Source organism: Oenanthe melanoleuca, chromosome 28, assembly GCF_029582105.1.
Source record: "Oenanthe melanoleuca isolate GR-GAL-2019-014 chromosome 28, OMel1.0, whole genome shotgun sequence".
Classification (NCBI taxonomy): domain Eukaryota; kingdom Metazoa; phylum Chordata; class Aves; order Passeriformes; family Muscicapidae; genus Oenanthe; species Oenanthe melanoleuca.
In genome coordinates this window covers 5,411,179-5,424,386 of record NC_079361.1, presented here as the reverse complement: position 1 = coordinate 5,424,386, position 13,208 = coordinate 5,411,179, and the positions used below count along the sequence as shown (strand labels likewise).

The 13,208-nt window shown below is 51.9% G+C and overlaps 1 protein-coding gene across 4 annotated transcripts in view; it reads right to left on the bottom strand.

Annotated features, from left to right (window-relative positions):
• KDM4B (lysine demethylase 4B) overlaps nucleotides 1-13,208 on the bottom strand; it is a 71,404-nt gene that overhangs the window by 837 nt on the left and 57,359 nt on the right. For 3 of the 4 annotated variants that reach the window (XM_056512357.1, XM_056512358.1, XM_056512359.1), the window contains 8 exons: nucleotides 12,431-12,641; nucleotides 8,843-8,919; nucleotides 8,632-8,687; nucleotides 8,088-8,196; nucleotides 2,833-3,018; nucleotides 2,254-2,418; nucleotides 1,446-1,565; nucleotides 559-651 (listed from right to left, as the gene is read on the bottom strand). In XM_056512357.1, the coding sequence (XP_056368332.1) occupies nucleotides 559-651; nucleotides 1,446-1,565; nucleotides 2,254-2,418; nucleotides 2,833-3,018; nucleotides 8,088-8,196; nucleotides 8,632-8,687; nucleotides 8,843-8,919; nucleotides 12,431-12,641 (1,017 nt within the window). Of the gene's footprint in view, nucleotides 1-558; nucleotides 652-1,445; nucleotides 1,566-2,253; nucleotides 2,419-2,832; nucleotides 3,019-6,672; nucleotides 7,706-8,087; nucleotides 8,197-8,631; nucleotides 8,688-8,842; nucleotides 8,920-12,430; nucleotides 12,642-13,208 lie in introns of those variants that run through there. The other variant, XM_056512360.1, reaches the window with a different exon arrangement.

Here is a 13,208-nt window from a genome sequence, read left to right as displayed (position 1 = left end):
TGGCTTTGGAGGGCAAAGCACCAGGTCTGGAAACACCCAGCAGGCCTGGGACCAAAAAGCTGTGAAATAAATCCCTCATCTTTTCTAGGCTCAGAAATTCCACTGAATACACTTAAAGACAGCCTGATCTTGTAGATGAAGGGATTTATAGGTAAGAGGCACACTCTAAATCTCCAGCTTGGAGAGAAAAGGGGTTTGGTCCCACAGTGATAATCTGTTCTCCAGAAACCCCTGAGCTGCAGCCCAGCTCACCTCACACTTGGACAGGATCACTCCACAAAACTGAATTCATGTGGTGTAAAGTGATCTGAACATAATCTTTTAACCAGAGAAAATAAAACTCTGAGCTGAACACGTGCAAGGGAAAATCATTTCTGTGCCTCTCAAGCATTCATGGCCAGGATTTCTTCCACTCTGTGTATTTTGGGAAGGACAAGCAGTTTTACAGCCACAGAAATTGGAGGCTGCATTCACCTAATGTCTAAAAAACAGATGAAGGAAATGTGAAGGGGTTCTGCAAGCTGCAGCTGGTTCCTTGTTTGCTATTTTGGTACCCACCAGGCGAGACTTGACTCTCTTGGGAAGCTCTTCCTCCAAGGTATAAATATCCCCACGCTTCACCATTAGCTGAGAGCCATCTTCAAACTCCACCTGCAGGGAGGCACAAGGTGAGCTCAGAGGACATGAACAGCCCATTGCCACCCTGGGCCCTCCAGGAACACCCAGCAAGCAGCAGGGGCAGCTCCCATGGATGTGCAAGGAGCACTGCCAGGCTCTGGTCAGGATGCTGAACCCAAAAAGTGCTGCCTTATCCACCTCTGCCTTATCCAAGTGGATTCATTCAGTGCTCCATGGATCCCAAAATATCTGCACTCCAGCTGGCCCAGCACCTCCTATTTCTACTGATTTTTGATTCATATCCTGAAAAAAGCAGCTTTTCACTTACAATAAAAGCAGCCCTCTATTCAGGCCAATATGGTAATAAGAATTTCTTTCATCTTAAACAAAGCATTTTCACAGGTCACAGGGAAACAACTCCAGCTACTAAAGTACATTTGTATTTCAACCAGCAGAAGTAGTCAGCCAGGTACAAAAAACTCCTCCCATGAAACCCTTTTTGCTAAGCACTGATTATATCATGAATTATGCATCAGATGTTCCAGGGATGTTTATTCATAGAAACGTGCACAGCAAAATGTTAAAACTATTAAAAGTTTTTAAGGGATTCATTTTTCCTTTGCCCAAGACTTTAATACACTTTTCTGTACAAAGCAGAAGGACACAGAGCACAGTTTAACAGGGGTGCCAAGTTCAGGCTGGACAAACTCAGAGGGAATAAATCATCTGTGCTGCCAGATCCTGCTCCTGCTCTGCCCAGCTGCTGCAGCCCCTCCCTGCAGGCTCAGCCTCCCTCCCTGCAGCTGGGGTGCCTGTGTCCCACTCACCTGGTAGATCTGGCTGATCTGGGCTGCAATGAACTTGGCCTTGTAGACGATCCCGTCCGTCCACTGCAGCTGCACCAGCTCCCCCTCGGGAGGGGGCCCCAGCTGGACACAGTCCCTGCTCTGGGGACAGAGAGAGGGCTCAGAGACACAGCTGCAGCACAGCTCAGGAGCCAGGGGTGTGCTGAGATCACCCAACATGGCAATGAGCAGTAAGAGACATTTCTGCACTCCTGATTAATCGTGGGCATCTCAAACAAAACCAGCCTGAGAGACCAGCAATCGGCTCTGGCAGCTCCTGCTGCTGCCAGCACCCAGCCCATGGACATTTCTCATTACAAACCCCACAACATCACATCTCCTGTATCTCAAAAACAAGCAGGGCAACTCAGTGAATCAGTGGCACAATCAGGAAGGCAATGCATGAGCTGACAAATCAGCCTCCTCTAGACATTCCCTCTATTAAGTGAATTCCCTGTTTTGCACCAGATCTGCTTACGGACAATCTGCTTCCCCCATGAATCACACTTGTCAGTTGAAAAATAAGATTATTCAACCACAAAACAAATAGGATGAAATTTAGAACAAACACTGCTTTCTGTGAAGTCATCTGCATTCAGCAAGACCACATCTTTGTAAAGCAACCAAAAAATAAATGAGATCATGTCAGAAACAAGATCTGTCATGAAGAGCAGGATGAGATTTTCCTGGGCGAGCAGCAACTTAGAAATTGCAATGCAGAGTGCAGTCAGCTGAGTGCTGCAGCCCAGGGCTCAGCTCAGCCGTGCTGTGCAGGCCCCAGCTGCCTTACAAGGATGCTCTCGGGGTAGACGTTGTCGCTGTAGGAGCCGTCGTCGAAGTTGACCTCGTAGAAGGTCTGGGTGCTGCTGCCGATGACGCGGCAGCGATAGTAGAGCCCGTTCCTGTTCTTGGTGATCACAGCCTGCCCCAGGGCCACCTCCCTGTGCAGCAGCACCTGGGGACACAGCAGGGTCAGCCCAGCCATGCTGCAAATGCCCCAGATCCCACGGGTGGCAAAAAGTTGCTCCCAGCCCACCCTGCCATGGCAGGGACACCTCCCAGTGTCCCACTGCTCCCAGCCCAGTGCCCAGCCCGGCCTGGGATCCAGGGGCAGCCACAGCTGCTCTGGGCACCCTGTGCCAGTGCTCTTCCCTCTTCACAGCCAGGAATTCCTCCCCAGTACCCCACCCAAACCAGCCCTCTTGCAGGTTAAAGCCATCCCCAACAGGCAATCCCTCTGCATTAAATGCACAAAACGTTTTGAGCCAACAATGGGGAGAAACCATTAAAAAAAACCCCAGAAACAAAACAACCCCACAAAACCCCAAACACCCAGTGCACCCCCAGGCCAGGCCAGGCCAAAGCTCACGTTCTGGTTTGCTGCCTTGTGCTTGAAGCAGGTGATGGAGACGACGTAGGGCCAGTCCTCGGGCTCCATGGGCACCCCGGCCGCGTGCGCGCACGTGACGTGGAAGGAGGTGGAGCAGTGCTCGTAGGAACACTGCACACAGGCCCCAGAGACCCTCCTCATCCTCTTCCTGCAGTACACACACCTCTGCAAGGGAGCACAGCTGCAGTGAGACACTGCTCTGCCAGGGAGCACAGCTGGAGTCACACACACACCTCTGCCAGGGAGCACAGCTGCAGTGAGACACTGCTCTGCAAGGGAGCACAGCTGGAGTCACACCCAGCTCTGCCATGGAGCACAGCTGGAGCCACACACACTGCTCTGCAAGGGAGCACAGCTGCAGTGAGACACTGCTCTGCCATGGAGCACAGCTGGAGTCACACACACACCTCTGCAAGGGAGCACAGCTGGATTCACACCCTGCTCTGCCATGGAGCACAGCTGGAGTCACACACACACCTCTGCAAGGGAGCACAGCTGGATTCACACACACCTCTACAAGGGAGCACAGCTGGATTCACACCCAGCTCTGCCATGGAGCACAGCTGGATTCACACACACACCCCTGCAAGGGAGAACAGCTGCAGTGAGACACTGCTCTGCAAGGGAGCACAGCTGGAGTCACACACACACCTCTGCCAGGGAGCACAGCTGGATTCACACCCAGCTCTGCCATAGGGCACAGCTGCAGTGAGACACTGCTCTGCCATGGAGCACAGCTGGAGTCACACACAGCTCTGCCATAGGGCACAGCTGCAGTGAGAACCTCTGCCAGGGAGCACAGCTGCAGTGAGACACTGCTCTGCAAGGGAGCACAGCTGGAGTCACACTCAGCTCTGCCATGGGGCACATCTGGATTCACACCCTGCTCTGCCATGGGGCACAGCTGGAGTCACACACACACCTCTGCAAGGGAGCACATCTGGATTCACACCCTGCTCTGCCATGGGGCACAGCTGGATTCACACCCTGCTCTGCCATGGAGCACAGCTGGATTCACACCCAGCTCTGCCATGGGGCACAGCTGGATTCACACCCTGCTCTGCCATGGGGCACAGCTGGATTCACACCCAGCTCTGCCATGGGGCACAGCTGGATTCACACCCTGCTCTGCAAGGGAGCACAGCTGGATTCACACCCTGCTCTGCCATGGGGCACAGCTGGATTCACACACACACCTCTGCCAGGGAGCACAGCTGCATTCACACCCTGCTCTGCCATGGGGCACAGCTGGATTCACACCCAGCTCTGCCAGGGAGCACAGCTGGATTCACACCCTGCTCTGCCATGGGGCACAGCTGGATTCACACCCTGCTCTGCCATGGAGCACAGCTGGATTCACACCCAGCTCTGCCATGGGGCACCCCCAGAGCTGGGATCTCTGCAGGGAGCAGAGCCTGGGGCTGTGCAGAGCCCCAGAGCCCCCAGCCCTGGCACAGGTGCCTGGCACAGCTCAGAGCTGTGGCTGCAGTGCCTCCCCCAAGGTGCCAGGCCAGGGCTGTGTGTGCCCCCACTGAGGATCCCTGCCAGCCAGGAAACCCCAGCAGCCACTGTCCCTCCTGCCTCAGCCCCACAGCCCTGGGACACACTGGGCACAGCCAGCCTGGGCACAGCACCAGGGAACTGCTGCAGCCTCACCCTCCTGACAGCCAGCACTGCACCCACTGCATTAACCCAGCAGCAGCTGGATCCTCACTGCTGGAAAACAACATTGCCATTTTTCTGAAAGAACAGAACCCAGTAACTGGGTGGCAATTTGCTGGATTATATTTAAAGGGACATTGTATTGATTAGATCTCATGGAATATAAAATCATATAATGGAACAAAAATCCTGTGTGTTTATTTTAGATGCATAAGCATATCAACCATAAATATTTTATTGGCATCCATGTCAGATGAGCTACTGTGGATAATTCAGTCAGTTTTGCAAACAAAAGAAATAAAAACATTGTATGAAATAAATGGATTTATGAGGGGGGAAAAGGTCTGAAATCTTGGAGACATTTTCACACTCATTTTCTGCAAAGCAGACCCAGTTATTAGGTAAATCAATGTAAGACGTGGCTGCTTTAAAAAGAAATTACATTTTCTCAAAGCTAAAACTCCTGAGCCTGGTGGCACTGACAGTGAGCAGGAGCTGTAGTGGGAACCAGACAAATTTCCTCACTCCCTGTAACAGCACCAGCTCTTGTTTCCAGCCCCTCAGAAATACAGAAAAGGAGATTTTGGGAATCCCAGTTTAAAGAATGGATGCTTGGGCAATGTTTGCAGGGATCCATTTGGAAACACCACTCAGTTTCTAACATTTCCAGGGATCTGTCACTGGAATCCCAGAATGGTTTTGGCTGGAAGGACCTTAAAGCTCATCCAGCCCTGTCCAACCTGGCCCTGGACACTCCCAGGGCTGGGGCAGCTTCTTTACCTCATCTGAGGCTGGGAAAGGCAAACCAGAATTAATATCACACACATGAGACAAAAGTGCCTTTGAACTCCAAAACCTTCAAGGTCCCATCCAACCCGAACCCTTCTGGGATTCTGTGATTCCTTCTCCAGGAAAACTTTTCTTCCTTGAAAGCAGAAGATGCCAAAGAACAGATTTATTCTTCCTTACTCCTGAGCAACACCCCCCTCCCTGCCTGGCTCTGCCCCACATTTATATGAAATAAGTCCCACTCCTTCCTCTGAATTAACTGAAGGCAGTTTGTTTACACCAAAGATTAATTTGGCCTTTTTACACACACAAACAAAAGCCAGGAAATTCAAAGCCAGAGCCTGAGTGCTGCCAGAACGTGGGTTTAGCCTTTAATAGGCTGAGCTTTATCTCTCTGCAAAGCATGTTCCAGAGGCAGATAAGCACCAGGGAAGTGCCCAGCAGGACTGAGGGGAGCCAAGAGCACAGATCCCATTATTAACCTGTCCATGCCCCTGGTCCCAGCAGCAGGGCCAGTGCTGGCAGGATGTGAGGGACAGTGAGCCTGCAGTGGAAGGAGTGGTGGGGAAGTGACAGTTCTGGCTGGGAGGGTGGTGCAGCACAGCACAGGGTGCCCAGAGCAGCTGTGGCTGCTCCACCCCTGGCAGAGCCCAGGGCTGGGATGGGCTGGGAGCACCTGGGCAGTGAGAGGTGTCCCTGCCATGGCAGGGTGGCACTGGGGGGGATCTAAGGCCCCTCCCAACCCAAACCAGCCTGGGATGGTATGGAAATGCAGGTCTGGAAGTGTGGGAGATGGGATGGACAGGAACAGCAGTTCCAAGTGCTGGGGGAAAGCTGCACAGGGAGATTTAAAGGCATTTTCTATGGGAGGGAAAAGAGTCCAAAGCACAGGAGAGAAATCTTCAGAATAAATGCACACCAGAGTCAGGTCATAGCTGAGAGTAAGAAATGGGCTGTCTGCTGCATGATGAACACTGCAATTCATTTACCCCACTGAGGAATGACAGCTAATTATTCCAAATTTCCACGTCATCAATAATTTATGTGCACAGGCCTGTAATGTGCCATCAATCTGGGAGCAGGAAACTGCAGTGCTGAAAATGGTGCCATTCCCACAAATGGACTGAAAAGTCTGTGCTTGCACAGGGATACCTGGGCAGAGAACAGGCTGTGCCTTTCACCAGGTCACTGCCACTCCTTGGTACCTCAGCCCTCATCACAGGAACTTAAAACAATACAAACATATCAAAAAATCAAATAATAACCATGGATAACCCCTACCTCCTCTCTCCCCCACTACCTTCATCCATTCACATCACCTGTCCTCACCCTTCACATCATTCCTTCCCTCCTTTTCCATTTTTCCCACTTTTATCAAGTACTGCACCAAGCCCATCATGCCAGAAGAAAACACGAGGTGCAAATGGGATAAAACAGAAGAAATCAAACAAAATTTCTTTCCAGAGCTCCAGGAGTGTTTGGACAGCACAGGGAGGGATTGTTGGGGTGTCTGTGCAGGGCCAGGAGTTGGACTGATGCTCTGTGGGGACCCTCCCAACTCAGGATATTCTGGGATTCTATGAACCTTGGCAGCTTTAACTGAGGAATGAAGAATTGGGTGCAGAGGGTCCATGCAGAGGCTCTGGCAGGCACAGGCTCTGCTTTGGAGCAGAGCAGCAGAGTCACACACACAGGCACTGCCCTGGCTCTGCAGCACTGCCAGGCAGCCAAGGAAGGGTTAAAGAATTAAGTCCTGTTGCCTCGTGAGGCTCCATTAAGCAATACAAGTGAGAGTTGTGTAAAAGGATTTGAAGTTCAGCGTTACAAGTGCTGGTAATGAAGAGGATGCACGTTGGAAGTGTCAGCTGATCCATAAAGAGCCACGGCTGCAAGATTTATCACCCTGCCATTGCACTGCCCCATCACTCCTGCTGAATAATGAATGCTTTTTACATTCACATTTGTGTACAAAACCCATTTGCACAACAGAGAAATAACTCTGGAAGCAGGGATAGGTTCCTGCTAATCTCTCACCCGGGCTGGCTGCACTAAGTAGCAGCTCTGTTAACGAATCCATCAGCACTAACCCATCTATCACTGCTCCAGCACCTTCCCCAGCCCACACTGTGTCACCCAGCTGACTTCTGTACCAAAAAAAGCAGCAAAAGCACAATTTATTTTGCAATAACACACTATGGTGATGGAGCATTAACTAACATTAAGATAAATTGCTCTGAGCTAATGAATCGTCCATTACTAATCCCTCGGATGAGGCCACACAGCTAAATAACAACTTGGAGCTGGGCTGGTATTAAAATCCTTTCAGTCTTGCCTTGCAGTCAGGGTCACAGAAATGTTTATTCATTTCTACAAGAGATTTCTTGATAGAAAAAGTGAAATGCTGTAAGGAAAGATGAATTAGAGATGAACAAGTCAGCCTCTCTCAAGTCACCACATCCCCTTGCACTCCTGCTTCAGTACCTGGAGTAAACAGAGCTTTCAGGCAGTTCACACCTGCCTGCAGGTGGGAAGGAGTCCCAGGCTCTGCCCAGGGTGCAGCACACTCCCAGAGAGTAAAGGCACATCTGGAGTCACAGCTGGTTGTGTGCCAAAGCACTGACATGGCTCAGCAGACACAAACAGTGCAGCCTTTGTTTGGAAATGAGAGCGAGAGCACCTCCAATCTCAGCTGCTTTGTGAACCCACACAATCTTTTCCTGTCTAGTGACAGCTTTTCCCTCTGGCTCTTGCTCCCAGCAGTGTCCCCAGTGAAAGACACCCACCAGCTTCCACCTCTGCTCGGGGATGGCGCTGATGTCCACAGGATGCCGCTCGATGACGTTGAGGAAGCGCGCCTCGGGGACAGCGATGGCACAGATCACGTGCACCCACCTGGCAGCAGGACAGGACACAAATCAGGGCCTGCATGGCTTGGATGAAATGCTCAGGAGGGCAGTTAACATTTCCCTGCCTCCCTCAGCAGCGAGGCTCACTGCCAGGGGCTGGCAGCCTTGGCAACGCTCCCAAGCGACTGCTAATCAGGGAAATGTCTCTGGAACAGCAGAGATCAACCTTCTCCTGCACCTGCCTCTGCACAATGCTAAACATTCTCTGAGAAGACTTGCCTCTGAGAAATAACCACGAGTTTAGAAGCTCTGCTGAAGTGCAGGGCAGCACAGACACCTGGGCTCATCCTGCCCCATCAGCAAGCAGCAGTTCCCTCCAGAACCCCAAAACCTGCTGCTACACTGAGCATTAAGAGCAAACTCCCAAGACAAGGGGATTAGGTGCAGCAAGGAAGGGAAATGCACCCAAGGCAGCACTCACCGGCCATCAGTGGTCATCTGGAGAGCTCCTCCCCTGAGATTGCACAGGCAGCACTCCTGCGGGAACACAGGCACTCAGAGCGGGGCCCAAAGGCTCTGCCGGCTGCTCATGCTCCCCAGAAAGCCGCTGCAGCCCCGGGACGCCCCAGGCCAGCTGAACCCCCAGAAACCATCCCTGCAGCACCAGGGTGCCGGCCCAGCCCAGCCCTTACCGCTGCCCAGGCGCCGGCCGAGCACCGCGAGCACGCCCAGCTCTCGTTCACCAGCTCCGGGCGGATCCCGTAACAGCCTGGGGGGAAGGACAGGAGCCTGAGCGGGGACGGGGACAAACGGGGACGGGGACAGGGACAGGGACAGGGACAGGAGCCTGAGCGGGGACGGGGACAAACAGGGACGGGGACGGGGACAGGGACAGGGACGGGGACAGGGACAGGAGCATGAGCGGGGACGGGGACAGGGACAGGGGACAGGGACGGGGACGGGGACAGGGACAGGGACAGGGACAGGGACAGGGACAGGGACAGGGACGGGGACGGGGACAGGGACGGGGACGGGGACAGGGACAGGGACAGGGACGGGGACAGGGACAGGGACGGGGACAGGAGCATGAGCGGGGACGGGGACAAACGGGGACGGGGACAGGACAGGGACGGGGACGGGGACAGGGACAGGGACAGGAACAGGGACGGGGACAGGGACAGGAGCATGAGCGGGGACAGGGACAGGGACAGGGACAGGGACAGGGACAGGGACAGGGACAGGGACGGGGACGGGGACAGGAGCATGAGCGGGGACGGGGACAGGGACAGGAGCAAGAGCGGGGACGCGGACAGGGACAGGGACGGGGACGGGGACAGGGACAGGGACAGGGACGGGGACGGGGACAGGAGCATGAGCGGGGACGGGGACAGGGACAGGGACAGGGCTGGGGACAGCAGGGAACAGAGCCCAGAGCCTGAGTGAGGACGGGGACAAACAGGGACAGGGAAAGCAGGGAACAGAGCCTGAGCAGGGACAGGGACAGGGCTGGGGACAGGGACAAACACGGACAAGGACAGAGAGAGCAGGGACAGAGCTGGGGACAGGGACAGGTCTGGGGACACGGAGAGCAGGGAACAGAGCCTGAGTGGGGACAGGGACAGCAGGGACAGGGACAGGGCTGGGGACAGGGACAGGGACACAGGGACAGGGCTGGGGACAGCAGGGACATGCCAGGACAGCACTGCCCTGCTGCACTCCAGCACTTCTCAGCTCAGAAACGACTCTGAAAGCATTTCAGGAACTGCATTCAATAGGCTCTGACAAAATCAGAATTGGGACCAGCAGGTCTGAAAACAAACCAACCAAACCCTCCCACAGGTAACCCCCACGTTGGTTTTTCACTTTTCTAGCAAGGCTTTGTTTCTTTAGGCAGGAAATGGGCTCCAAGGTGATGCCACCACTGCTGGAGTGCATCAAGAACAGGGAAGGGCACTGAATTCTGGCAAGGTTGAAGCAGTTCCTTTTGCTGTCTGGTGTTATGAGGAAGGGCAAGCCCAATAATACTACAAGGAAATTAAATACCTGCATTCCACATGGTTAATAGTATTTAATTTATGGTTATAGGAAGTGTTAAAAGCATCAATTACTGTAACACTCAAGCACCAACAACAACACCAAAATAGTGAAGTGGTATTATAGAGACAGGGAAATAAGAACAAAAAAAAGTCCTTAAATTTCTATAAAAGGCACTGAGGTTTGTCACTGAAAACAATGGGGAAAAGACACAGATCCAGTTTTGGAGAAGCAGATCTGTGTGATTCCTGCAAGCTTGTAAAGTGAGTGGAAAATTGAAGATAAGCATCTCAGCTAACACACAGCTCATTCCATCCAGCCTCTATCCTTCCCAACAAAATCCCACCCAGCCTTCACCTACCCTAACAAACTGAACAGAAAATTTCAGCTGGGAACAACAATCTCAAATTACTGAATTAAACTCAAAAGAAGACATTCAGAAAGCACTGGGATTGCCACCACAGCCTGATTTATAAATATCATCCACTTAACCAGATAAACAGCATGTCAAAAAAAGTCAATACTATGGATCTGCAGCTGCTCTCCACATCTGAGGTCTCTTTTCATCATATGGCAAATCAGGGAAGCAAATTCCACCCAGGCCTAGAACAGGGACAGGGGTGTTCAGTCCAAAATTGAGCTCAGGGAGAGCCAGACCCTGAGCACAGCCTCAAGCTGCACCAGGGAAGGTTTAGATTGAAAATTAGGAATAATTTCTTCATGGAAAGGGCTGTAAAGCACTGGAAGAGCCTGCCCAGGGCAGAGGTGGAATCACCATCTCTGGCAGTGCTCAGAAAAGTCATGGATGTGGCAGCTGGGCCCTGGCTGGTGCTGGGCTGAGGTTTGGAGTTGATTGACCTCAGTGATTCTGTGAGGGCAGAACATTCCCATTCACTGAGCCCCAGGCTGTCCCATGAGCATCATCCAAGCAGAGCAAGAAAAATATCCTCTTTTTATGGATTTTGTCAAAGCCCAGAAACCTCCCCAAAGCTTCCCCTGGCTGCTGGAAGGCAGCACAGCTTGAGAGGGCACTTCCCAAGAACACACAGCTGCCAGCTGGTTTTCCAGTCAGCCAAAACACACCTCACCACTGCAAGCCTGCAGTAACAGCAAATGGATCCTCTGCAGCAAAGGCAAAGGGATGTCACAGACCCAAGGAAACAACCAGGCACTGGAGCCTCCATCAGATTCAACACCTGTCCTGTCCTGCCTCAAAGGGAGAGCACAGCCAAAATATAAAACTGAGTTTCTCTAAAAAAAGATGGATCTTAGGCCTGAGCCTGCAGATTAACATCACCTTCCCTCCCTCTGTCCTTAAAGGGAATTTGGCCAGAGAAACCATCCTGAGAGACTGGACTAAGGATGGACAGGATGCTGCAGCCCTGAACTGTGAAGGCAGGATGAAATCTTCTCCTCACACCCACTCTGCATCCCATGGCCTGATCAGCCAGAAATGACCACCATTAGGGATTCAGCACAGACACCAAAGTTGCCTTCCAGCTCCCAGCCCTGCTGAGCTGCACAGGGACCTGCAGACTCTAAAATTGGAACAACAGAAGTAATTCCAGCTGATGCAAGTCAAATAAGATTCCCCATCTGTCAAGATCAAACAGCTGAACAGTAATTCGTCACAAATGTTAACTGGATGCTGTACAATCTCCACTGAAGGTACACTCCACCAGGATTAATCAGATTTCTTTTAGACATAACTATCAGGGAAGCAAACAGACATATGTTCCCTTTTGTAATCAAGTGCCATTACTACAAACACTATCACAGATACTAATAAAATGTATCTCAAACTACCCCACAATCTCTGCTGCATGCAGGAACAATATAGCCTCCCCCAGCAGAACAATATTGGAACAAAATATGTGAGAGAAAAGAGTGCAATAAAGCCTTTGAGTTCTGCTTTATTACAAAAAATGAAAGGTATCAAAAGAAAGAATCTTTTCTGTGAGACAGAGAAGAATCAGCCAACAAAACCAGCAATACAAAGAATATTGGTGTGTATTTTCAGATCAGTGACTGTCAAGATGGACTAGAATCCACAGAAATGCTTTGAGAGAAAGGTTCCCTGCCTGTGGCAGGGGATGGGACCTGGATGGGCTTTAAGGTCCTTCCAAGCCAAACCTTTCTGGGATTCCAGAGAAAGATAAAAATGGGAGTGACAGGACACAGACCTGCCAAGAAGGACCTCGGGGACAGCCAGGAAGGGCCCAGGTTTGGGAAGGTGAGACACTCACTGGCATGGACCTGCAGGCAGCACTTGGCACAGGAGATGAGGGGGCTGGTGCCATCCTCCCCAATGTAGGAGTTGGAGGGCAGGGGCTCCGTGTTCTCCCCGCTGGAGGTGAAGCACATCTCAGGGATCAGGGGCTTGCTCCTCTGCCCACACCTGGAGAGCTGCACCAGGGAGGGAGGCTCCCCTGCAGCCTCCCTCTCCACCTGTGAGGACTGCAGAGAAAATCCCATCACTCAGCAGCCTGGCCACGGCTGCATTCCCACCCTGAACCTCCCTTTGCAAAAATGCCACCAAAAATCACCTCAAATCCCAACTCCCACCCTGCCCTGCTTCTCCCCCTCCTCAGGCAGCAACTGGGATCTGTGATTTGTTGTGAAAGCTCCAAGAAGCATTAGAATAATGAGCAGCTTTTCCTGTTTTTCTTCTGCAAAAATCTAAATTCCTAAATTGCAGCTGAAAACACCAAGGAAAAATAAAAAGGAAAATATTACTAAAAGCAAGACATTCCCTCCCCCTCCCCCATCCCTCTGGCATCCTTCCCTACTTTTCCTGCAAGAAGTTCTCCTGAAGGACATTTCAAGGCTTCTGGTAGCAGAGTTAAAAGCAATGGATAAAACCAGCTCAGCTGCACCCAGTTTTCCTCACAGCAGCCAGCAATCAGAACAGATATTTTATTTTCAGTCCATATAATAAATCAAGAGATTTTATTGAAGGGGGGGCTGGGTTCTGCTTTCCTCAGGAAAAGCTTCCAACACAGCTACAAGTACCTAAGGCACGAA